Here is a 27,570-nt window from a genome sequence, read left to right on the forward strand (position 1 = left end):
AGTTACTTTGTTTGATTATATTTCATTATTCAATTTACTATTTAATTGTATTGTTTGTTTTTACTCTTATTTTGACGTTTTGTTTACTTGGATAGAAATATACTTTACATTTTACTTGTTTTACTTTTGGGCTGTTATTTCATTGGGGTAGTTGCGTCCGATTCTGTTCATACATGAAATCTTAAGATTTCCTCTTGTTCACTATTTCAGATGTGTTTGTATACTTTCGGATTCATTTCATTGGCCTCCGGATGATGCAGTTCCCAAGTACTCACTTTCTACCTCCTTATGGTTCACGTCAAGTGTTTTGTTGTTCGAAGTTTAATTTTGTGGTTCGATTTTACACATTACAATTAAATTCATTGTAAACTTATACTTTTATTATTTAATATATCCTATATTAACTTATAAATTTAATAAGCTACTTTATCATTAAAATCTGTATAGAACTTATTTTTATACACCTTTCCTTACAACATCAGACGTGTTTTATTATTTGGCAAAAGGGTTTTTACGACCGCATGCCCTTGCTGTCATCAGCCACAGTTATTGGCGGTGTGCCTCGCCTTTGACTAAAAAATCCACCTGCATGGCATCAGTTTCCACAGTTACTGGTTGGTGGGCTATAGCCTTTTACTAAAAAAAGTAGGACTGCAAGGCAGCAGCTGTCCTTTAGTCGCCTTTTACGACACGCAGGACCTACGGTGGTAGTATTCTTACATCCTACCACAGGGTGATGAATGATTACATGAACAAAATATTGTTTCTGTGGGAAATATATTATAGTAGAATGGGTGAACTTATGGAAGGAGTGAAAAAAACGAGCTAAGATGGATCAATTGAACAAAACGAGAGAAAGTGTCATCTTATTCACATAGGAAGGGAAAAAAGGACCTCGACTCGCTTCTTTGCAACGAACTCATCTTGAAGAACGGAAACACACTTGAATCTCAAAGAGATTTATGTTCCTATATTGAAGTCGAAATGTTGACCGAAGGACGTGGAATCTTGGCAGAGCAAGATTCACAATGATTGGATGAGAAGGATAGAAAAACTCATCCCATCACTTAATGAAGATCAAACTCCTGGGAGAGAGAGTCTGTCCATTGAATCTTATCTTGCCTTCGGGGATATCATGAAGAATGACTTCGCAGATAAATAAGTATATCTTAGTTTAACCAGACCACTGAGTAGTTGGTTAACAGCTCTCCTGGGGCTGACCCGAAGGATTAGATTTTTGTTTACTTGGCTAGGAACCAATTGGTTACCTAGCAACGGGACCTACAGCTTATTGTGAGATCCGAACCACATTATATCGGGAAATTAATTTTCTGGTCACCAGAATGGGGTGGGGAATCGAACTCGCGACTACCGAATCGGTAGGCGAGCACATCCAACGAGGAACCTATAACCTCGCAGAGGCATTGAAATACGCGAAACGCATGGGTCGCCAGGATCTCAAAATTAGGTGTCATTAAATTCATTTCAAAATGAGGAGACCTGTTCCAAATTAGAGGAATGGCGACCTATTACTTTATTAAATACTGATTACAAAACATCCACGAAGATATTAACTAACAGGTTTCACTTGTGACTGAGGAGGTGATCTCGTAACTTCCATTCTGTGTTGGTTTCTGTGTCAGTTGTTTCTTGCAAGAACATTATTGGAGATTTGATTCAATATGTCAGTAATGAGACGTCAGAGGCGGCCTCGCTCTGTCCAAGTCTAGACTGGTCAAAGGCCTTTGGTAGAGTAATTGATGATCATTTATCGAGGGTCGTGCAGAAATTTGGTTTTCCACTTCAATTCATTAACATGATCGAGGCTTTCTAAACAATATAGAGTAGCTATTAACGTTAATGGTACTTTATCCCGTGAGTTTGAAACCCAAAGATTTGTTAGATGAGAACCTTCGGCCATGGTTCTCTTCTGCATTTTTCCGTCAGTGCATTGTAAGTATTACTTGAGGTTCTTTGCAGCGTCCCTTCGGCCCCTACCTGCAACCCCTTTCATTCCTTTTACTGTAGCTCCTTTCATATTCTCTTTCTTCCATCTTACTTTCCACCTCCTCCTACCAATTGATTACTTGTTCAGCTGCTTTGAGGTTTTCCTCCTGTTACACCTTTCAAGCATTTTACTGTTGATTTCCGTTTCAGCGCTGAATGCCCTCATAGTTCCCAGTGTTTGGCCTTTGGCCTCAATTCTATATTCAATTCAATTCAATCAATTCAACAAGCTTTTTGTTTTAAAGCCATTCTGGACAACAGTGAGGTGCAAGCTCTGGATCTTCCTAATAAGGTGAAAATCAAAATATCAAGTTCTGCAGATAACTCACATATATTTGTCACTTTAACAAAGTGTCTTTGGAATGTGAATAAATTCGAAAATGCAACTGGAGCCTTGCTCAACAGAAAGAAACCCGTTATCATGGGTCTTGCCTTACGGTCTGACAGAACTAATTGGCCAATTTCATGGATACGGTCAGGAAAACGAATAATGAATCTTGGACACATTCCATCAGATTAACTTTGAGAAAGTCCGTGAAGACATTGGTTCCCTCGTAGTTGAAAAGAGCCCCCCCCCCCCCCCCCCCCCAAAAAAAAAAAAAAAAAAAAAAAAAAAAAAAAAACCGTATCCAAAAGCCTACTTTAGTGCGGTATGACTTCGTTAGAAAAACAGCTCCCGTAGGATTTTGCTGTCAAAATTGATTTTGTTGCATATTCTGGTTCATTTGGGTGTATACTGTGGGAAAGTGGAGGGGGCCAAATTTTTCGACCCCCGGATCCCCCCATATGCATGGGGGGCCTTTTTTGTCCCGAGGGTTCCAGGTACTCACAATATTTTCAAATCGGCTAATAATTAATCGATTTTGATGATTTTTGGATGGCTTTAGGGGTTTTTGAAGATGCTGAATCCATTTGTGACACAATTGAGTAGACTGGAAGTGAATGTCATTCATTTTCAGCGCACGAGTGACCCGGACACAATACGGAAACGGTACCGAACTCGGTACGATCTACGAAGTTTGTCACAATCTTACAAACCTGGTCATGTAATATCTCTTTTTGGGGGTTTTCAAGTATGACAAAGTGAATGAAGCAGTTGTTTTTCTTAACAAACCTTTAGTTTTGGGGAAAATAAGCCATCCATACACGGAAACAAAATTATTTATATTTTGTTTAAAAATTACCAGAATTACATTTTATGTAAGTTAATGTGGACAATTCACGCAACCCTATTCACACATTATGTCAAATACTGAGCTAGAAGTAATCTGTTTAATAAACTAGTAACCCTCATATTTTCAAATGTAAATGCTTTCCGTACATGAAAATAAGCACATAACACCAGACTAGAATAATAAAGCATCGTGTGACAAGTACAAATGACCAGACCAAAGGATTTCAGTAGTGCATAATGTAAAGTACTAATTACTGATTGCACCACTATGGCTATTAGTATTGACTAGAAAAGAAGGCAAACTAAATCACAAAAACACTGGACCTATTGTTGATAGCGCGGTATGACTTCGTCAGAAAAACAGCTCCCGTAGGATATCTTTGCGCATGATTTGCTTAAACTATTCGGTACAGACGAATGCCCTCGCAAAAAGGGAGCACATAAAAATGTTGGCAAAAGTAGGACCGAGAGGACTTCCCATCGCCATGCATCAACCTGCTTGTATAACTCACCGTTGAAAATAAAGGCTGGGTCAGCACTGTCAGGCTTAAAAAGTCTTAAAAACGTACGGTTAAAACTACTAAAAACTGTGTCGGGTTCGGGCAAAAAAGCCTATTTAAATTACATTGAAAGTTTCCTCCACGGGTACATTAGTAAATAAGGATTCTACATCAAAGCTGGTCATGAACAGGTCTGAATTTTGCAACAAAATTTTTTCCTTTAAATTGATTAGAATTTATTAAAGTAAAATTATTGTGGGTTAATGGCTCAAGCAAGGGAACGAGTTGTTTTTGATGAAGCGAGCGTTATTCCAGCACGGGCTCTTGCCCCTAGATTAGTTTTGGTCCTGAATGACATTATTGTGAGCTGTGAAAAATCCAGAAGCGGGTAGTGACTTTGACCTGTTCTGTTATCATTAAATTACTAGTGACCTACGTGTACAGATAAAAAAAAGTTTTAAGAAATTGGCCATTTAAATTTCTGGAGATCTGTGTGAATAATTTGTACAGTATTTAAGGCAAAGTTTGTTGCTACATCACTGTAAATAGAATAAGCTCCAGTTGATTCAGTTTTCTAAGAGGTGTCTCTGTAATCAAATAATAGTTCTTTGTATAGTGCAGAGAGAGAGAGAGAGAGAGAGAGAGAGAGAGAGAGAGAGAGAGAGAGAGAGAGAGAGAGAAAATACCCCCAGAAAGGCCTTTCCCATCTCGTGTGCAAGGCACTGGAAGCATTGCATAGTCACTGTTAGCTTCCAGTTTTTTCACAGCTCACAATAATTTCACTCATGACCAAGACTAATCTAGGAGCAAGAGCCCGTGCTGGCATAACGCTAGCTTTATCAAAAAACAAGACTAATATACGATCTCGCATCTTGGCGTTGGTTTATTTGCAGACTTGATCAGATTTTCGCTATCCAGAATACTTAAATTTAGATGATTATTTATGTCACCAGGTGCCGGACGTGAAAGGATTTGGTGCTAACTGCTGCCATTATTTGTCTTATTCTTATTCCGCGAAATTAAAAGCAATTTAATTCTTACCTCCAATTCTTTTATGGGTCGGTTTTGATTCGTGTGAAGGTTTGCCGTCTCTTCTTTGAGAGCCGATTCACGAAATATCCTCTAATTGTTGGTTCCAGCTGAACTACCCAATTACCGTCACGATTCGTCGCATCTGAGTAACAAATACGCTCTTTTCTCTTCAGAAAAGGAATACGAATTATCCATAGTCTTATTAAGGAATAAGCACGAACACACACATTATGTATATATATATATATATATATATATATATATATATATATATATATATATATATATATATATATATATATATATATATACAGAATCACGAAAACATTGAACGTGATGAAATTAAGAATATAGACACATTACACGAAGGAAAAGAGAAAGAGAGAAAACAATGGAGTTTTGCAAGGCCTTTCGACTTCTTGTCCTTTTACTTATGCGGTACTGCATAAGTAAATGAGAAGAAATCGAAAGGCCTTGCAGAACTCCATCGTTTCTCTTTCCTTTGTGGAAATTGCCTCTCTCTCTCTCTCTCTCTCTCTCTCTATCTCTCTCTCTCTCTCTCTCTCTAGAGTAAGGCTACAAACGACTTCGCTGTTGTTGTTGTGAAGGGGGGAAGGGGGGGTGTGAGACGCTAGGAAAGCCTTATGGAAAAAAAATATAAAGGTCTGAAAAAGATGTTTTGCATTGAGTTAAAGATACAGGAGTTATAGGATATGAATTTTATGATTAATTTATGATAATGAAATGTAAAAAATGAGTACTGAATGTTAAACAGTTACATAAAAAAAATATTTCTAATAAAAATATAGCATATTTATTTTTAATATTCGTTGGTAAAACCAGGCTCTATTTTTGACCATAGCATTTTGTTTTAGCATGTTTCAATTTATGTTGAATTAGGAATATCATGTTTACAACTTATGCAATCGGGGGGGGGGGGGGGGGGGGGGAATCCGGGGGGGGGGGGGGGGGGGGGGGGGGGGGGGGGTGGGTGGGGGGTGGGGGGGGGGGGGGGGGGGGGGGGGGGGGGGGGGGGGGGGGGGGGGGGGGGGGGGGGGGGGGGGGGGGGGGGGGGAGGGGGGGGGGGGGGGGGGGGAATCACGCACGCGTCCTGACTACGCTGGGACGGTCGGATCTCACCTTTTTCCTGTTTCATTCTGTCACTCTGGGATATCGACAGATACCGTGATCATATTAGAAAATGCTCGGAATATTCCAAAGAACTGATTCACAGTTTAAAACGCGAAAGGGATCAACAGCTACTTTCGCGCCAGCATGCATACCTTCTTAATAGATTTGTTTGTTTGTTTGTATGGGTGCTTTTACGTCGCATGAAACCAGTGGTTATTCAGCACGGACCGACGCTTTACGTGACTTCCGAAAACCACGTCGAGAGTGAACTTTTATCACCAGAAAATAAGTATCTCTAACCCCTCTGTAGAATCCCCGAGAAATCGAACTGCAGCCACCGAGGTGGCAGGCTAAGACCATACCGATCACGCCACTGAGCGCTTACCCTGCTTAATAGGGTATCAGTTATCTTCACAATCAGAAATTATTGAACCCGGCAGTTTTAGTTAAAGAAACTTTTTTTATCTGTTATTAGAGAAAAAATATACACTATTTTACAGTTTTAATGGTATTTCAAGCAGAATTTTTATCAAAGTTTGAATTAAATTTAGCCAAGATTAACGAATATTATTTAATCTACCGTTCGGGTTTGACATACAAAATATTTTTAGCGTGTGCATTTAATTTTTACAAATAATCTATGTATTTCAATGTTTATATTTTCCTGTAGTTTACGCGTATAAGATTTTATCAGTATATATAACGAGATATACTTCGCAAAACAACTTTTTTTTTTTTTAACAAGATCTTGCATTCACGACGACGATCACTATTGATTTCTTTTAAAAGGTGACAGTCTGAGAAACAGAGAGAGAAAGAGAGAGAGAGAGAGAGAGAGAGAGAGAGAGAGAGAGAGAGAGAGAGAGAGAGAGAGCTTCGATCCTTTTAGCGAGTGCTATGAAGCGGGGAAATTCATGGCCATACATATCGGTTTCAACTTGGAAGGCTTCAGATAAAGATTGGGTTATTCTGTTCCCTCGGTAAAATGAGGATCGATCCACCTTTCCATCGGTAGGAGAAATCCAGTGTCGGGCGTAAGGAAAGTCGTGTGTCGCTAAAATCATTTCCACGAAACTGCCGAAGCGCAGCATAAAACCCTCACAGCTTCTAATAAATTTCCTAGACTGATTATTATTGTTCAAACCTTCCGTTTTCTGTAAATAACCGTGCTCTACGCAAACTCTATAAAAGGTCCCGTTACGCGCTCACACCAAATGTCAGCTAAAAAAACCTGTCAATTAGGGGCTTGCGAGCCAGTTTAAAGCGTGTATGGGGGTTATAGTCCAAGTCAAAATAGACCTGAACCCCCATCACCCCCCGAAAAAAATTGCAAGATATGTTTTAATTGCCTTTATTTGTTGTTTTCATGTGTAATTGAAACCTACAAAAGTTTACCAAAATTGGGTTACTGAAGATGGGTCAAAATGGCGTCGTGGTTGATGCCGCCTCTGACCACTAGAAACACCTAATATTCTGGTTAGGAAGGCAGTTAGCTTCTTCCGTACTTTGATAAGTGCTAATTTCAGTGAACAAGTGCCACTTTATAAATGGATAAATAACGTTTAACATTATTCAAGGCTTTTAATTGGAATTTTATTGGTGCAGTCCTAATGTTGTGATGTCATCGTGGCAATGAGGTCAAATTTGTTGATACACGCACTCCTTTTTAGTTTTATTTGCTTTCATTCAGCCACAACTCCAGCTTTGAGATGTTACTAACATTAATTTCTGTTTTTATACAGAGCATGAGAAAATGGCTAGTCGAGGAAATTGTCCTTTATGTGGCTGTGAGATAGATGATGAAACTGTGGTGATTGGTGAAAAAGGGAGCTGAAGGAATCACCAAGGCCAGCATCGACAGAGGCGACAAATATTGTGGTAGTTGCTGGTACCAAAAGTGCATAAAAAGATGCAAGAGTGAGCTATATTAACAAGAAGCAAATAGAATTGTTTCAAGAAAGCCAAGCTACACCTCAAACCTCTCAACGGAATGCACGGTGTTTTCTGTTGGACCTTTTTTAACAGCAAATCACACTGTTTGTTCTGTGGCAGAGATAATATAAATCACCTGCAGTGCCGATTTTCATGAATTCAGCTGTGTCAAACGGATGTTAATTTGTTGAGACAATCTTCTCACATTAAGATCGTATGATGATTGGGCACTCACTGTTCGTGGTAGAATCGAGTATTTTGGAAAGGATCTTCATGCTGCTGATTTGTGTACCATCGGTCATGTGACATCAATTTTCGCACAAAACGGGGCCCATTCCTTTGCAGTATGAAAAAATGGTCCACTTGAAAAAGAAGCCACGAAATGTTGGAGGACAAAGGGACTCTGACAAAGGGCAAGCCTTCGTCAAAATGTGTTCGTTTTCAGAAGAAAATTGGGTGGCAGAAATATCTGTTCAGCCAGATTCTGTTGCTATGGTCAACCAGTACCTAAAATCAAAACTGGTAAAGCATTACGGGGAATCGATATTCATTGCTGAGCAAGAGGGGTTACATGATATTGTAAACATTCGTGAGAAAACTAGTAGTATTCTGAGAGACTATTTTTAGCCTGCAAAAAAATTATGATTAAGAGCGACATTAGTCAATGATCACGCCTTCACGTCGAAACCAATATCCGTGATATTTCGGCCCTAGAACTACAATCTGCGATAGAATACATTCGTCAAGCTTGCAATGCTTTCTCCAACATTTATTTGTGCAAAGACACTTGTAGAAAGGTGGCGATATTGGACAATCTATTGTACAAGCTGTGCGCCCTATAGCTTTAATAGTACCACTGATGGAAGGACCCTACACCTCCATTGCCAACGACTATGCAGCATTCACAGTGAAACACTATGGCAAGGCTACGGTAGTCTTCGATGGTTACAGTGGTGGTCCAAGTACAAAGGACAGGTCCACATCAGTGACGAAAACAAAATCATGACGGTCAAAAGATGAATATCATTGAAACAAAATTACCCTGGAAAGATGGAGATTTTCCTATCTAATAACTAGAACAAAACAGACACTGAACCATAGATTGCAATTGCATAAAAAAATCAGAGGATGCCATTTGATACATCCTATGGGAGATGCTGACTTTGGACATTGTGAGGACAGCAGTATCAATGTCATCTGAAAAAAAAAACTACCACGCTCATAGGCGAGGACACAGATTTGTTAGTGCTACTGCAGTATTCTCATACGATGTAAATCGAGGAGACTTTGAGTATTTGTGTTGGCTGAAAGTATCAGATCTTTGTATATCTTTGGGTCTTGTGGTGAATGAAAGTAAAAACAAAATATCAATCACGAATGGTAAGTGATAAAACATTCTGGCTGAATGGAGTAAAACTAGAAAGAGTAACAAGTTCTAAATACTTGGGTAAAGTAAGGGATCAAATACCGATGTGAAGAATATATGTATATCCACTGAAGCCTTTACGTATTGTCTAATTATGGTAACGGTGTAGTATTTTCCAATATTAAGGTCTGTATATCTTTACACTATTAGAAGTATCATAGACTACTCCGCTCCAGTTTCTTATTTTGTATAAAGATAAAGATCTTCGGCCCTTGGAATTGTTGCAAAATGAAGCATTTAGGGTAATATTAGTTGCCTAGGACTTGCAAGGGTTGAAATAATGCGAATGGAGCTGAATTGCCAGTGTCACTCAAAGAATAAGAGAGTTAGTAGTTTCTTCTCATTTATACGACTGGTTAGACAAAAATGATAGCATCTCAAAACTATTGTAAATAGATATGTGACAGGCGTTTCCAGGATTCTTCAGACTGAATGAATATTCACGAAGGCTTTGTAAAATATTGATTGTGACTATAATGTTTTTTGATTTCTGTGTACTTTGCCTATTCATGTCCAATAAAAAACTTGGATTGCTGAGAAAGTAGATATAAGTATAGAACAACTTGATTTGAGAAAAAAGAGGACAAAACAATACCCCATGAACTTAGAAACACTGGTTTTGGAGAAGGATATCTTCTAGTACCCCAAGGGATATGGTGATTATCATGCGTATTGTGATGGTTCTGTCATTGGATGTCGAGCTGGTCCCTTGATGTTGTAATTAAAGAATATTTTGAATTTGGTATTAGCACAGAGGAGAGAATATCTCAACGTATTGGTGATCACAGCTCATCTACCACTGCTGAGGCTGTTTTTTTGCTATTTATGAGTGTTTGAAAACTTTTGGAATAAATAAGGAAAAAAGGTAAAAACTATAATAGGCTTTGTGACAGTCAGAGGTGCTTTTTTTGGCTTTAAATGCTAAAGAAACCTTCTGATGATGGGAATAGTTTCCAAAATGCAAAGAGTACGTTTCTGTTATAAAAGCTGTCAGGCTACAGTTTGTAAAATTCGTCTGGATACCCTCACGTTGTGGTGTATATTTTAATGATGTTGCTGATGAATTAGCTAAACAAGGGTGTAATCAAGAAATCTATAGATTGCGCCCCACTTCATTTGTTAGTATGAGGAAATAAGTCACACATGGCAAGAGTAAGGGAAGGATTGGGAACATTGAGAAGGCTACGGCAATCATGAGTAATGGCAGTACAGTAGCGTATGTCTCATTATGATTATATTAGTAACAATACACGTTTTTACTTTATGAAAGTCTTCAGCTAAATGTGATGGAATTGTTATTGAGACTTAAACTAGGGCTGTAAATACTATTGGGGGAATATAAGCATGGAGAGGGTGAACGTACCCCTTGTAAACTTTGTGACGCTGCTAATTCACACACACACTGCACCATTTCATTATGGAATGTAGTTCTTTGGCAGAATTTAGAAATCTTAATAATAATTGTTTTTGAGCAAATGGGGTGTTTTTCATTAATATAATTTTTGTACAAGAATATTGCACAAAAAAGTTTAAAAACAATTGACACAAGTATTAGGATTGATAATTTACTTTATTACTGTTTTTAACTGTAGAATGTTTATTAGTGTTTGCCGTAATACTGTATACAACCGTGTTCCCTAGAAAAAATTTCTTATTTGGAATTTGATGTGAAATGGTAGTGGTTGTTTTCTGTACATTAAAATAATAATTCTCTTTATTATGTGTAAAGGTGGTATGAAATGTATTTTATGTAAATAAAAGAATTTTGGCTATTTCAAACATTTAAGTCAATTTGAGTGCTTTTATTTGTATCATTCAATGTAATTATAACAGAGATGTATTTTGGTTTAGTCTATTTCTATTTGAAATTGTGGACTTTACTAGAATATCTGTTGTAGAAAATTATAGCTACGATTAAGTATTTTGTAATTCTGAACTTGTGAAATAGTCTTTATAGGTTTGTGTAAACTCCACTTTTTTTGTAAATTCGAAATTATTTATGTAGAAAGTGTTTTTCATTTGTTAAAACTGGGTTTTTTTTTTTTTTTTTTTTTTTTTTTTTTGTAAACGTCATTGATTTTTTGAGTGGGCTCTCGAGCTGAGACTAACAGCTCCTTTTGAACGCCTTTTTTTTTCATGTCAATAAAATTTTTTTGAATTTTTTTTGAATTTGAATTTTTGAATGGTTTACGCATGCGCATACCGTACTTACCTCGACGTCTCCTTTGACAGGGGAGGGGGGGTGGGTGGGGGGAGACTGGAGAGACGTTTCCAGAGTTTTGTGGCCAGGGAGAGTATCATTGTTTCCTTGAGTCCAGTTTTCACGCGTATATCTTTTCCGTTTTATGTATTTCAAGACCCCATGGAACCTAAACTGTAGAACTTAGTTACCTTCAGTATAATTTTTGTGTTACTCTTTTTTCGTTTGTGCTTGTTTGTTTTTTGTTGTTTTTTAAATGTTACCTTAACGGTAAATTGTGTCATTTTGATTTGCTTTATACTTTAACTTAGTTTGATTTGCTAGTTGCCGATTGTGATTCAGTTTGTTCATTAGTTTAGTTTGTTTTTTTCAATTTGTTTTTAGTTATCAATGTTAAATGTTCTTTTTTACTTGTTTGTATTAAGTTTTGATTAAGTTGTTTAAAATTTTATAGATGGTTTGCTTCTGGGACTCTCCTTTTTTTCTGTGAATCTGTGAACGTCAGCGCTAATTAGGCTTTGCTAGGTTATTGTCCCCCAAGGTGATCTTTTGCATAGATAGGTAGCTAGTCGTTCCCTAGATAAGGGTGGGTCAAGGTTTTACTGTTTCAGAGAGCTCGAGGGAGGAACAGGTCGTAAAAGAAATTCAAACCTATGGTATAGTCTGTGTATATCGAGTAATAATTTCCAACAAATTATAAGTAAAAATATCTTTATTTGTCGTGATTGCATATTCGTTTGTCTCAGCATTTTTCGAAGTAGCCTCTGTAGTAGACACACTGTAGACTCTTATTGTAACAAAAATTAAACTCGAGTATTGTTACTAAGACACTACTTTCTGTTTGTTGCCCCCTTTCTTCAGGTTTGCGTTGGATTATAGACTCGAAAAATAAAATGCTACTGCAGCTTTACCCTCCACCAAGAAAAGCTGAACAGAATTTATCAAAAAATGTAACGTTCTGATGAGGAGGAAAAAAAAAAAGAGAAAAAAAAAGAGAGAAAGAGAACACTAAGGCTGTACGAGGATATAACTGCGAAGCATAGAGGAGCCGTTATAGAGGCAACGCTACACTGCAAAAATACTCTGCTCTACTCTGAGAACCAAAACAAAACAACGTGCGGCCAGTATCTATTTTTGGCAGCTGCCAGCTGATTACCCTGGCGGCAGGGGAAGGCGGTGCGAGATGAGGCTAAAAAATACTCGAGAAATGTTGCTGTTCTCCAGCCTCCAGTGTAGCAGCCACAGGTGAGAGTTTCGCCTCTCGGGAGGGAATTTTATATAAGGCATAGAGCCTCATTCCTCTTTCTATTAGCTGTATATACCTAGTAGGTACACTAGGTAGCGGAGGCCCAGGCAAATGCAGGAACGGAAGAATATGGCAAAGCCTTAGATTTTTTATCTAAATTATAGTTAATTGTAGAAAAAAGAAATTATTTTTACGATCACTTTTCCTATGTAGGTAATACTAATGCTTGATAAAATTCTGGTGTACTGTTTCTTGCCAGTTCCTTGAAACGTTACTTAGCAATAAAAGCTTACAGAAGGCCTTCCTTCAGGCTGCTTGTCAGACAGCATAGGCGATAATGATTACTAAACAATCATCACAAGCTCTCTTAGAGCTTTACCGCCCGAATGAGCAGATTAATTGCGTGAATATTTTATAGGATAAACAGTGAGACTGAATGGGATATGTTTCTTTCAAATTGTGAGCAGTTTTCTTGCTTGTTTTTATAGGTAGGTAAGTTTTTAACCTTAAGCTCCATTGTAAACAAGGAACTTGGAACTATAAAAAAAAACTCCAAGTTCCAAGAAGTTTTCATAATTATGAGCATAGGTATCCTAGAAATGCACTACTAGCCTATTTCTTGTTGAAAATGCCCAGGACACTCTTGCATAGGCTAGGGTAAAACAATCACAGCAGGCAAGCAGGCCACCTACAATCAACACCTAGCCACCCTCCGAAAAAAGTACATTATTAACGCGTCCTGACACCCTAGATGGGCACATTCGCGACTTGTTGTTGGTGAGAAACTGGAGCTAAAAGACCTCTACTCTCCTTTCGAAGTAAGTATTTTCTCCAAAGTTAGAAATTAAGGCCAAATTTTAAGATTTAAACAGAGGGTACTTGAAATGGCGCCCACGGCAGTGGAAATCTCACCAATAAAACGCTTTAGAAATTTTTTTACTTACAACTAAAAAATGTTTCGAAGATTTGACGCCATCTCGATGTTTACGGAGTCGCTTGTGTCAACAAACTTTTCTTCCATTTCCTGTGATAAATCCGCACATGCCACTTGTACCCACAGACGCTGGGAGCACTTATCACAACAATTGAAACACGATTTCTCACCAACAACAAGCAGGAGTAAACAGCTGTTTTTAGTAGGATGACGAGAGCCTGCTCTTAGCTAATTTTTTAAATAAGTAGTAAAACATCATATTTTACATATTTATGATGATTAATTTGAAAATATTCGTTATTGAAAAAGTAACTCGACTCTGACTCAAATTTAGTAATTATTTTTCTGAATTAGAACGTTCTTTTAAGTTCTGTATTATGACGTCACGACATCTATACTTTCGTACCTATTGTAAAATAATTGCTATACTCAACTGTCATTGCAGAACAGTTTACCAGTTATTCATGCAGATTATCAGCTATACATGTAATTGTTATAATCGTAATGCGCATATATATCTTTATTATTTACTTTTTGGATATATGAAGATGTTTACTGCTGGATTATCGCCGTAGTGTGACCGCAATCGTTTTTCGGTCCATGGGCCTCTGTCTGTTTTTCCGCACATAAGGAAAAATTATGGGGCCGAATTGCAATGACCAGAAAGTCGTTAAAAGAGGAAAGTTAAACACCTTTGAGGGGCATATGTTTTGAAAAAAAAAAAACTGAGAAAAATACAAATTTATTCAATAGCTAGCTTGTAAAAAATACTTGGTTATAAAAACTTGATTGACAAACTAAGCAGCATGTCTACTATGGGTTTCAGAGACAGTGCAAAGCACGTTTTTTGGGCAATACCTATTTCTGTAACGAACACTCGTAACAGAACGATTTGCTATAGTGGCATTACACCCAGTGCCGTAATTTATAAGGGTATCGTGAATCACTAATCGTAAAGAAATAACGACACTTGTCCTTGTACCATGAGACAAAAACTCCATTATGCAGAAATGGATACGAAACACGTGTATAAAGCTCCACCTACCCTCTCCCCCCCCCCCCCCCCCCCACCCCCCCCCCTCCACCGCCATCCCTTTTCTTCTTCGTTCCTCCGCCTTTCCTTCCTTTCTCTCTCTCTCTCTCTCTCTCTCTGTTGCCATTCGGTATGTGTTGACCCTCCAAACTGGGTATAAGACTACACACAAAACGTTGAAATAGGTGAAATTAGGCTATGTATTGGAAGTATATATACATAAATATTAAAGCAATTTTATCATTATTGCATTACTATGACAACTAGAATTCATGGAAACAGTTTATAATAATGGAACGCGTATGTGTGAAGCCTCCACTAATGTGGCAACGATGATTTTGCCATTCTTAGCATGCAAACATTAAAGGTTACATTTATTTCTGGCATACGATTATTAAAGAAATTCAAAATACTAATAAAGACTGAAATCAATGAAAAGTGCTAGCAAAAAAAAAAGAAAAAAAAAAAAAAACGTAGTCGTTCCTCTGCACTTTTCCGTATCGTTCCTCTATGGTTTTCGGGCAGCCAGATGTACGAAAACGTTAGAAACATTTGATTTTATCTACTTTAGAAATATCTGTAATTTTTCGGGGTAATTTGGTTGCAAAAAGGGATAATATACATGAATTAAATCAAATTTTTAAATAACAAAGTAAATTTAAACTAAATAACGAGTAAAAGTAAACAGTTTAGGGAATAAAACTTTGCAGTTTCGTCGTCTGTCGTCGTCTGCTGTTCGAAATTGTGTTTAGGCGCGCGCGCTTAGAAACCAGGAACAGCAACGGGTTTAAAGTGCAATGTGGAGTGAACTGAGACCAAAAGTGTGATAATAACAATCAAATAAGCACTGTGGAGTTTCAGTTGTGATGGCAGTAAGGATAAAAACCGCCGATTACAAGGTAAGAATGAATTCAGTTCCAACCATAACTCCGGGAATAACAAGTTTCATACTTTCACTAATATAAGCAACAAAATGTTGTTTTATTGTGCTGATTACAACTGCAATCTTGAGTAAGATCAATAAACGTTACATATATACGCTAACATTGTTCAAATGAGTGCTGGGAAGGCTGGGGAAAGATGGTGGCCGTCACTGATGAGAAACCGTCCATGCAAAAACGTAGCCGCCATTATTGGATTTCAAAACTGCCTTGAAAACATATTTTACGAAGAGCTCACATGCTTATTTTAGTTCGTATGGGGCTTTCATATATCACAATATGTTGACGAAACTTCAGTCTTTAAATGGTATGCTTAGAGTTGCAATTGTATTCATGTTTCACCAATTAAATATCGAGTGAATAAGACCCGTCCACCGTGATGAGGGTTGGCCTGTCGTATGATGTTTACTACCCTAGCTGTTCAGTTACACTTAATAGTCAGTATCATCCTTTTTAGTCATTACTGGTTTTACTCATGTCTTTCATTGACAGGGTTAGAAATTAACTAGATCTGGTCCACTGCCTTCAGTTTTGTGCTCTCTGACTGAATTCTCATCTGGTCTAGGTCTTCATCTATGCATTTTATTCTATGGCATTTCAGGTTTTTTTGCTGGTCTTCATCGTGTTGCTTTCATGTCTACTATTCTATGTTTACCAATTGGCTTATTCATGCTTCTTGCCATAATTTTACTTCATAGTAACATTAAAACCTATTTGGGTGCATGTATTTCATGAAGCTTTTCCTGGCCATTTACATTTCAGGATTTTTACAGCCCGTTTTTTTTTATTTTTGCATTACTCATTTTTCGTTTTACGCATAACAAAAGCGTTGTGAAAAGTGTGGATTCCATGCAACATAGGTGTAGAAAATATCTATTACTACATTTGGAAGTAGCAGGAAGCAAATACCAGTTGTACTACATTTATTTATTTTAATTTCTAGTATGATTTATTGAAAGAGAGTTAATGACTATGGGATCTGATTGGCATGCATAATCCAATTGTGGGTAGTATAGGAAAACACACAAATATTATTTGTTCCTACACAAATTATTATTATAAAGGATTAATTTATCCAGACCTCTGAGCCTAACGAACACAAACCTTCGGTCTTTACATAGGAGTTACCTTGTGAACGTGAACTGGAATGTCCGTTTAACTTTCTAACAAGGTCGTTAATTACAGACAGTAGGGGTAAGTCCTGCCCAGCTGTTGGTCTGCACTCCACTTTGCTTTAGGCCACCATTATGTTCAGATATCTTCATGCATTCTCTTTCCAACTCCCGTTTGCTTTCATTCTTTTTCTGTTTTTTCTGAATTTGCTGTTTTGTCATTTGCCGTATTTATATCAATATGCAACCCCTAATTTGCAACTGCCTGTGAAGAAGAGGAAACCTCTAAATCTTAGATGCTGTCCAGGGAAGGACAGGCCTTTTAGTCGATTCCGCTCCTCTCTAGAGGTAGACCCACATACACTGTGTGCATCGTGCTCCAAGCATGATTGTAACTAATCAAGTCCTTGTAACGGGTGTCGAGTCTGGCCATCTGAACAATGGATGAAGTTTGCTAGGCAAAAGAAGTGAGAGAAGAAAGTTTCTCTGGTATCATCAGAGTGCAATATGTACTTAGCCAGTGACACCAAAGCTTTTCTATGGTACCTACTGGACCCCAGCCAAACTTCCACCTGCTACTACCACTCCTAAGGGAGTTCTTTTTCCTTTGCCGTCTCCTACTGCTTTGTAAGCAGAGTCACCGAAGGGGCGGGAAAGAAGACCGGCTTGAGTACTTTCCAGCAGTCTCCTTCTGCTCCCAGGGGTTGTCCTTGAAAAGGTGCTCTTCCTCAGGGCAAAAGGGTATTGCCTCACCTAACCTAAATTTATTCCAAGTGTTGTGGAACCCTAGGAGACTTCGGGAGTTATGGCCCTCCTTAGGACCAGGAGAGCCAAGTATTTCTGGTTTGATAACACCAGTACTGTGCTCCAGTAATGTGCTGTCAGGTGTTGCCATCCACTAGTCCTCACTTGGTGAAGTCCTCCTCCTCAACCCTCCTGTCAAAAAGACTGGCCTTGGCCAGAAGAGGTCAAAGAAAAGGAGTAAGAAGTTATCATCTTCATCTTCATCTTGTGCTGCCACCTCTTCCCATTCTCCTTCCAGATCTAGTGAGTGGAAGAAGGAGGATGCCTCCCCCATCTGCAAGGAGTCCTGTAGGGCTTCTAGGGGCCAGACTTCCCCCGTGGCGAAGGCTTCTGGGTCTCTCACTAGCATTGCTTCCAGCACTGTGGCTCCTGTTGACAAGCACACAGGAGCAACTGCTGCCTGGGGTTCCAGAGACCCCCAAGCACCTGGTACAAGTCCTAGGAGCTCACCGTCCGAGCTGGTAGAAAGCAGGCAGGCACCTCACCCCACCCCCTTCCCATTCTCCGAAGAGAGCAGTGCAAGGTTCTTTTCCTAGCATATCCTCCAGCCAGCCCCTGTTCAATTCTTGAGATCGGGGCTGCGCGCCCAAACCTGTGCAGATGCCGTCACCAAGGGTTAACAACCACCCACAGCCTTACTCACCTGCCAGAACTTTGGCCTCTGGCAGGCCAGGTATGGTTACTAGGGATCTTCATGTGTCCCCTCCACCTCCTTGGGGTTTTCTGAAAGCCAGGAGCCATACAGGCTTAGGGTTTGGGACCAATACTGTTTGCATTCCTATCCCAGCTCTCCCACGGAAGCATATGTTCTGTGTTTGGTTTCAAGCTGGACCAGTTGTATGCATGAGTGGTTTAGAGATCACCAGGGGGCTTGGGTGATCATCCCTCTCCTGTGGAGGGAGTGACCTGGGAAGACCAAGACCTGGAAGGATTCGAGGGTCCTATGCCCCAGGACTGGAACACCCCAAGGTTGCAGAGGAACTTTGCTGAGATCATCCGTCTGCTCCAGGTAGTATAACAGTCTCAAGGAAGAGACCTTGGCTTTTTCCGTAGACCATCCATCAGCCATCGAGTCCTTTTGGGGATCCCAGAAGGAACCCAGGGTCTGATAGGGTTGGCCTTGGTCTAGACATTGCAAGGGTGTTTTTGGACCAGATGATTTCTCTTTTGTGTCGGGCAAGAGAACTTGCTTTGATCTAGCAGATCATGCAAGACACTTCACCAGATAAAATATTACGTACCCTTGATGAGGCCTTTGCTGACTAAATAGGTTGACCTGGACAAGTCTCGATTGTGTCAGGATCTGTCCCTGGGCCACCTCCACGCAGTGGTTTCTCACAGTTGGAGGCAGGGACAATGGAATAGACTGCCATGGCAGCATTCCAGACAGTCCTGGATTGATTTTTGGTCTCTAGCTGTGGCCAAGATTGGATCCTCCTCTTCGGGTTCTTGTACACCTAAAAAGGACACTGTTCAGGAAACTGATGTTGTCTAGAGGTAGGGCCATTATTACCTACCTAATGCACCAGATGGCAGCCTGTGGGCAAACATGGTACTCAAGAGAAGAGATGTTTGTGTTGTCTCAGGTTACCAGGTTTGTTGGTTTGGAGCCAGCATGGCACTCAGAAATGAACTTGTACTGGGTTCCACTTCCCCCTTCACTAGAGGAGAGATGGAGGTCGTAGTGGATAGGCTTAGAGTTGGAGATAATAACATGCTAGTACACTAGAGAGTGGCCAAGACCTCCAGGTCTTCGTGTGGCACTGCAGTCTGACCTTCAAGTCAGGGTGGTTCTGCCTCTTTGGGTCTGAAAAAGTCCCAGGCTTCCTTGGCCCCCTGCAGGAACACCCAGTCCTCATCTGCCCCTGCTACAAAAGGAGCTCAGTTTGTTTCTCTTTCAGGCCTCTGCCCATTCTAAGGAGAGGCAAGGGTAAGAAGGGCTGAGGACACTATAGGTGGCATTTCTCCCCGCTTGCTGCCAATGGTGGGGGGTTGGTTTACCTGTCAAGTCACTTGGTAACAAGACAGCAATTCAGAGGGTAAAACCTGGGTAGTGGATGTCCTTTGGTAAGATATAGAGTATCCTTTGAGTCTCTGCAACCCCTCACTAATGATCTAGTCTGCTTCCAGCTTATGTGCTGCTTGCTGAAAGACCTTGCCATGTGGAAGAGGTGAAAGCAATGCTGAAGAAGGGCACCGTATAAGTCATGATCGATCAGCCTCCGGGAATTAAGGGCCATCTGTTTCTTGAACAGAAAGCAATAAGTGGTTGGAGACCAGTCAAAGATCTCTCTCCTCTGAACTGGTTCATTCACCAGACCCTGTTCAAGATTGTAACAGTACGGTGAGAGAGTGAATTCAAATTTTTGGTGTACCTGAAGGATGGTTATTTTCAAACACCCATCCATCAGTCTTCTCACAAGTACATTCGCTTTATCCTCAGAGAAACGGTGTTCCAGTTCAGGGCACTTTGTTTCAGGCTCTCAGTTTCTCCCAGGTGTACCCTTAGATGTTCACGCTTGTCTGATCAGCTTCGGGCTCATTTGCATGAAAATATGTCTTCTGAGGTACCTGGACAATTGGATATTCCTGGTATGCTCGTTTCAGTTGCTCCAGGTCAGAGATTTACTTCTTCAAATTGTGTCCAAATTTACACCCAAGCAGAGTAAAGTCGGGACATGCTGGTAAATACAGCAGCAGTGAGTGTCTTCCCCATTGGAATCTAACATATCCACTGTTGCTGTTATGTCAGTAATAAGCAGCTCAGCAGTGGCAAGTCTTTTTCAGTCACCTGTCATCTTTGAAGAAGCTGGTCCCTCATGGATGGCTTCACCTTCATTCCCTTCATTGGAGAACGTAGTAGGTCTCCAGCGAAGGATCCTCCATTCTTCCTGATTCCTCTCTCAGAAGAAGTAAGGAAGGACTTAGCCTGGTGGCTAGACAACTGGAACCTCTTAATAGGAGTGCCATCCTCCCAAGATGCTTCTGTTTTTAGATGCATTAACCAAAGGATGGGTACACACCTGGAGGGGTTGCTGGTTTAAGGTGTGTGGGACCAGAATGACAGACATCACATCAATATTCTGGAACTCAAGGAGTTTCAGGATCAAGTGATGGGGTGCTCCATTGTGCGGTGCAGTGCATAAGTGGGTGGTGACACCCTGAGTAGGGCCGTCTGGGAACCTGGAACGTAGTAGCAGACCAGCTGTCACCAGTTTCAGGTTATAGGGACAGAGTGGTCCCTACACCAAGACATAGCCGAAAGGTTGTTCAGCCTTTGGGGCCTCCCAATGCTAGATATATTTCAAACCCAGCACAGCAGGAAGTTGCCGATGTTTTGCTTAATTGTGCTAGACCCATGGGCAGCAATGGAGGATGCCTTCAAGCATCCATTTTACAATCGAGAGGGTGCACTTTCCCTTTATTTTGCCTGATTCATCAGGTGATCAACAGGGTCCATGATCCACCCCCAGATCTCTGGATGGACCCTTGGTGGCTCCTAGGTGGCACATGCTAAGTGGATCTTGGATCTTCTAACTCTATTATCCAAGATCCAGAGAAAGATTCCCTAATGGCAGAAGTTGCTGTGCCAGACTGCATGTAGAGAGGTATCACCAGGCATTGGAAGGCTCGAGCAAGAGACTCTTCTCAACGCACAGCAACATAGATGTCTTAATACCTTCATATGTCCTCTGTAGCCTTGTACCAGGAAAATGGGCTGTCGTCTGTGGTTGGTGTTGTCAGAGGGGTATCTCTCTGGCCAGGGCTACTGTTCAGCAGGTAGTGGACTTTCATTTTTCTTCATCAGGAGCTGCTCTCTGTTTCAGCCATAAAGGGCTTTAGATCTGCCCTTGGCCAAGTCCTTTTTTTGAAGGGGGTAGATCTTGCATCCTTGTGGGAAATCTCCATGCTTTTGAGAAATTTTTAACAGTCTTGGCGACATCGGGAACTCAGGCCCCCTGAGTGGGATGTGATTCTCATCTGGAGGAGCTTGACTCTTGCACCTATGAGCTTTTACAAGTTTTCAGACAGGGATCTAACCTTAAAGACTGCTTTGCTTGCCCTGGCATTGGCGAAGAGAGTAGGCAAGTTTCGTGGCCTCTCCTTCAATGTCAAGCACTGTAGGGAATGGGGGTCTGTTACTCTCAAGTTTGTCCTGGAATTCATAGTAAAGACTCAGAATCTGTGGTCCTGAGCCACATTTGACCTTTTGATCCCCTCCTTAGAGGACTTTGTTGTTGGTGATGGAGATTAGATGTACGTGTCCTGTTAGGGTGCTGCGGTGCTATCTTAGAGGACTTGGCATCTGACGGCCCGAGTGTCAACGACTTTTGTTAGTACTGTACCAGCTCAACCAAGGAAGAAGTATGCAACCTTCATCAGCTCTTCAAAAACCAGGAAGAGATTCCTTGGTGGTGTAGAACTTCCAGTCAGTTCAGTGATTTACCAGACTCCATCCTTCAATGTGTAAGTCTCTTATGTAAAGACCGCAGGTCTGTATTTGTGTAGGAACAAATAACAAATTTCAAAGTAATTTATTTTTTCTAACATACAAGCAAAGTGGAGTGCAGACCAACAAGTGGTCAGGGCTTCCCCCATACCATCGGTAGTTAACGACCTTGTTCGAAAGTTAATTGACCATTCCATCTCCCGCTCACAAGCTAAATTCTATGTAAAGACCTTCGGGTTTGTATATTATGAAAAATACAAATTACTTAAAAATGTGCTATTTTAAGGAATTTCTAAAAAAATTTATCTAGTAAGTGTGGCCACTGATTGATCCCCCAGACTAACAGTTCCTTTTACTGCTTTGCTATTCATACCATTAACGCTAACTTAAAACAAGAACAACAGAAGTAATAACAGCAGTTGGGGAAACAGAAAACTTTGAAGTTAGTGTTGGATTACACCAGGGGTCAGCATTAAGCCCATTCTTGTTTGTGGTGGTCATGGATGGGTTGAGTGAAAAGATCAGGAATGAAGAGCTGTGGGAATTGTTGTACTGTTGATCCAGTGATTACTGCTGAAAATGAGGAGGACCTACAGAGAAGGCTTGGAGAATGGCAGGAGTCTTTAGAGAGGGGTGGCTTAAATGTGAATGTGAATAAGACCGAGGTGTGTGCTGAGCAGTAGGGAGAATAGAGACAGAATAGTAATTACAAGAAAGAAGAGGCTTTTGATTATAAAAAAAGGCGAAAAAAAAGTTTAAATACTTATGATCTACTTTAAGCCAATAGGGAGGATGAGAGGCTGAAGTTGACAGTAGGATAAAAGCTGCTTGGGGGAAGTGGAGAGAGGTAGCTGGAGTAGTGTGTGATAAGAAAAGGCCAATCAAGTTAAAAGTTAAGATCTATAGCACAGTGATAAGACCAGTGTTAATGTATGGATCAGAAACATGGCTCTAAGAAGAAAAGAGGAATTAAAGCTTGAGAGAACAGAGATGAGAATGCTGAGGTGGATTATGGGAATATTGCTGCTTGAGAGAGCTTACTGTTCTGTGCCCAGCTACTTGAGCGTGACCACAGCTTGCCCTTCATCTGCTCTGCTTTTTCTTTCAAGGCTGTCTCCAGTTCATAACACTGAGCAATCATGAATTTCAGATGTTCCTTTCTTGAGATTCTCCAAATATGAAGTTAGTGGTAACAACAGATCAATATCAAACTTTGAAATAAAAAAGGCAACACAATTAGAGAGCAAATTTGTTTAACACTACACAGTTTGGAGAGTCATGCTCCCTCTTCAGTGTTGAGACACTAAAACCCAAATACAGTAGTTGGGTGGTAGTGTCTCCACACTGTAGATGGAGAATGATGATCCAAAGCTATATGTGGTTTTAAATATATTTGTTCTTTATTCTTTAGTTTTTTTTTCATATCTCAAGTTCAGTCTTAAGGGGCAAAAACTTCCTTAGCTGCTTGGCAGGCAGCTCCATCAACACAAACACACACAAAAAAACATAATGAGCCCAAGTAAAGCTTAGGCAAACCATAAACTTCACTTCAATAGTGGATAGCTCTAAAGTTCAGATCCAGCACTTTTCATTAGCATGCTGATATCTTTTCACCCATGCCGGAGTCATGGGGCTATCACCCCCATCCCTTCCCCCAACCTCCTTAATACCAGTTAACTCATGACACCCATATTAAAGCAATCACCCTGTGTTTAGTGTTGAGCCATTTACACAGCATGCAGTTTTACCTACTTTTGTGATTTTGTGTTAAAGCATAGTGTGGGCATGGAAGAAGCAAATAAGAAAGGAGTACTAATTGCATGTTTGGGAGTTCGTGTTTAGAAAATGCTCTTGAAGATGTGTTACCTTATATTTCTACATTTGGTTATACACTATATTAAGGAAGTAATTTCTCAAGCATTTTAAATAATGCTTCAAAAAGTTATCACCAACTTAGAGAGGTTAAGACACATCATGGCATATCTAACCGATTTACTTGAGGTAATTGCAGCTTATATGCACTTTGGTATGTTAAAGCAAGTGCACAAAGTTTTAAAAATTTATCACTGTTATTGTATTCTTTTAGATTTGAGACCCAAACTAGGATGGTACATATGTAAACATTTTATATTTATTTCCAGCTCCAACGGGGGTAGGGAAGAATGGCAGATATAATGGTTTTGCCAGAGCGGGTTCCAGCGCAGGAGTACATGATGAACCTTTTGGTTGATGGAGATGAAGATGATGATGTTAGGTTACATTTGGCAGCTTTATGTGGAGACAGCACTGGATTGAAACAGGTGTTGGAAGATTCCAGTAGTAAGGAATGGCTGAATTATCGAGTCCGCCCGTATATGTCACCTCCATTAAGGTTGGCAGTTTCTGGTAAGTTAGCCTAGTAGGTAAAGTAAAGGCAGGGAATTTGATGCTGAAAGTGACTTCTTGAACTTTGATTGCAAAATTTGAGGTGAAATATAAGTAAATTTTATCCAGTTTAGTGGGCTATATTATCTCGTACCTTATTCTCTATTTTCATTTGTATTTCAGGCGCAAGTTGTGAATGTGTTGAACTTCTTTTAGATGCTGGAGCAGAAATTGACCTTGAGGATGTTAAAGGCCAGACACCTTTGTTTGTAGCAACATCTTGTAGAAAAATCGCTATAATGAAGGTAAAATAATACATATTACGGTGCAGGTATATAACTTAAATAAGCCTCTACAAAATTGAAGCTGCAGTCGTCGTGTTTTCAAACATCTAACTCACCTGGTAGTTATATATATAGCTTACGTCCCTGACGTCACAGCAGAATTTCAAAACTCGCGGCAATCGCCGATTGGGTAGTCAGGTGCACCACCTGTGCGCCCTCTACCCAAGTACGTAGAACCGTTCCAACTATTCCTCAGGTCTTCCCTGCCGCCGCTACGGTGACATCGTTGGAACTTCGCTCGCTAGCCCGTGTCTTTTGCAGTATTATTTGGTGAAGTACACTTTGGCTTTCGCTTGAATTGGATTTTGATTTTGGATTTTCTTGGACTTTCGGTTCGATATTGTTGGTTTGACCTTTGCTTGTTTTTTATCTCTCTTTTTGATTTCTCATCATGACTTATTCTGCTTCAGTTTGAGAATGTGTGTGAAAGGTTGCAAGACTAGACTTGCTAAAATCCTCTTTAGATCCTCATTCTATGTGTGTAAATGCAGAGGAAAGTTTGTGAGATAGGTGATAGATGTAAGAATGTGTGGGCTTGCCTGAGACTGAATGGATTGAATATTACCGCAATGTGCGCAAATAGAGAAGGATAGGATAAGGAGAGCGAAGAAGACCTTGTCTCGCTCCTCCATAGACAGTCAAGGAATAGATAGTTCTCTATCCCTCGAAATAATCCTATTGATCCTCCTCCGTTGTATCATTACCAAATCCAGTTTCAGAAACAGGTAAAAGTCCATCATTACAGGACATGATGACGGCCATTCAAGCCCTTGGTCAACGGGTAGAATCATTGGCACAAGACAGGGATGAATTATGGTCTAATATGAGAGATATTAAAGTGAATAGTGAAATTAGTGCAAGTGCAGTGCAGGGTGCGGCCGCTCGGACTTGTCGTGCTTCTAGTCCTAGACCTCTTCCAAGCTCACCAACCCCTGTGAGAAGGAAAGTCGACCGACGAAGGGAGGCGAGAGGTTTTAGCTCCCGAGCGGTCGTCCCCTCGAGCGTATCTGTAGACGATCCCCAGGACGCTCACCCTCGCTATAGGAAGGCGAGGTTAAAGTGTTTTTTTTCTTCGTCGCCTGACGACGCAGTACCCAGACGGGGCTGGCGTCAGACTTCGAAATCCAGACCCATTAAAAGAAAATACCAGGACGCCGAGCGTCTTGATACTGGACGCCCAGGACGAAAAACGTCAAGAGCGTCCAGGATGTAGTCATTGGAGCAGCCCGGAGCGCTTCCCTTCAAGTTCGATATTTGCTCTCCTACCAAATTAAGACGTAAGATGTCGCACAGGCGGCCATCGTCTTTGGTAGGAGGCAAGAAATAGGTAGAGCAGGAAATTGGAAAGGGGGAAACCTTCGGTGCAAACTGCAACTCCGGATCGTTCTCTTTTGATTCCGATGCTTGCTCTCCTGCCAAATCAAGACGCAAGATGTCGCACGGCGCCGTCGTCTTTGGCAGGAAGTAAGAAGGAGGTCGGACGAAGGGAGACTTTCGGTGCGTGCTGCAACTCCTGATCGCTCCCCTTTCGTCTCCAATGTTTGCTCTCTACCAATATAAGACGCAAGATGCCACACAGGCAGCCGTCGTCTTTGGTAGGAGTTAAAGGAAGCATCAGACGATGGATGCCTTCAGTGCATGCTCCTGCTCCTCCTTCGGATTGGCATTCTTTCAGGCCTTTTCATCTCAAGACGAACAGAATGAAGAGAGAGGAGATTGACCTTTGCAGCTTCTCTAGTCTGTCCCCAGCAGCAAGAAGCTCGCAGTTTTCCGTACTGCAAGATTTTAAAAAAAGCAGAAACTCTCCTCTCTTATGCGTCATATCAACCTGCTACTCTTACTGTAAACGCCAGGACGGTCTTAAAGCACGACGACAGGACGAAAAACGTCTTGAAGCAAGACGCCAGGACGAAAAACGTCTTGAAGCAAGACGACAGGACGAAAAGCGTCTTGAAGCAAGACGCCAGGACGAAAAAAGTCTTGAAGCAAGACACCAGGACGAAAAACGTCTTGAAGCAAGACGCCCAGGACGAAAAATGTCTTGAGCAAGACGCAAGGATGAAAAACGCTTGAAGCAAGACACCGGACGAAAAAACGTCTTGAGACAGGACGCCAGGATGCCAGGCATCAAGGTACTGGACGACAAGACTCCAGGCATCAAGAAACTGGAAAGCATGTCGATCATCAAGATTTCATTTTGGATGCACAAACGAAACATGACATCGCTACATCAGTTATGTCTCAATCAGAAGAAAGGAATGAAGACATCCCCCATTCTCCTTTTGATCAGATGCAAGTCGTTTCCGAGGAAGACAATCAAACAGATCTACAACCTTCAGCAGATCTTAAAAGGCTTATGAAAGTTTTTGCGGAACTTTTTCCAGAAAGTTTTGTGCCAGCTGCCCCTCGTTCCCCACCTTCAGAGTTCACTCTAGGGAAGGCTTCTAAAGAATCCGACTTTACGAAGATGGTATTATCGCGCTCTTCGAAAAGAGCCTTGAAATTAATGAAGGAATGGATGGACTCTAAGAAAGACCAGGGAAAAAACAGCTTTCTCATTTCCTCCGGCCAGATTAGCTTCCAGATCCAGCATCTGGTACGACACTGGAGAAGTCCTAGGTTGGGAGTTTCCAGCTTCTTCCCATGGGGACTTCTCTAGTCTTGTGGACTCTTCTTGTCGGACGGCCTCCATGGGGAAGACGAAAGTGTTTTGGTCTTCCACTGAATGGACCACCTCCTCAAAGGGATTTTTAGAGCCTTCGAAGTCTTTAACTTCCTAGACTGGACTCTGGGTTTGTTTGGGGAAGAAAATTGAAAACTCGAAGTCTACCAAAACGGAAGAACTCGTTCACCTTATGTCATGCATTGACAAGCGCTGCGAGACGGGTCGAACAAGCTAGCAGCCCTTTTCTCAGCTGGGATCTTAAAGAAAAGGGCCCA

The 27,570-nt window shown here is 40.7% G+C and overlaps 1 protein-coding gene across 1 annotated transcript in view; it reads left to right on the top strand.

Moving 5' to 3' along the window:
• Window positions 1-27,570, top strand: part of LOC135217546 (ankyrin repeat and SOCS box protein 12-like) — a 123,041-nt gene that overhangs the window by 23,589 nt on the left and 71,882 nt on the right. Inside the window, exons 2-3 of the mRNA XM_064253514.1 lie at window positions 24,064-24,307; window positions 24,470-24,591. Coding sequence (XP_064109584.1) covers window positions 24,085-24,307; window positions 24,470-24,591 — 345 coding nt within the window. The 5' untranslated portion in view covers window positions 24,064-24,084. The remainder of the gene's footprint in view (window positions 1-24,063; window positions 24,308-24,469; window positions 24,592-27,570) is intronic.

Source organism: Macrobrachium nipponense, chromosome 7, assembly GCF_015104395.2.
Source record: "Macrobrachium nipponense isolate FS-2020 chromosome 7, ASM1510439v2, whole genome shotgun sequence".
Classification (NCBI taxonomy): Eukaryota; Metazoa; Arthropoda; class Malacostraca; order Decapoda; family Palaemonidae; genus Macrobrachium; species Macrobrachium nipponense.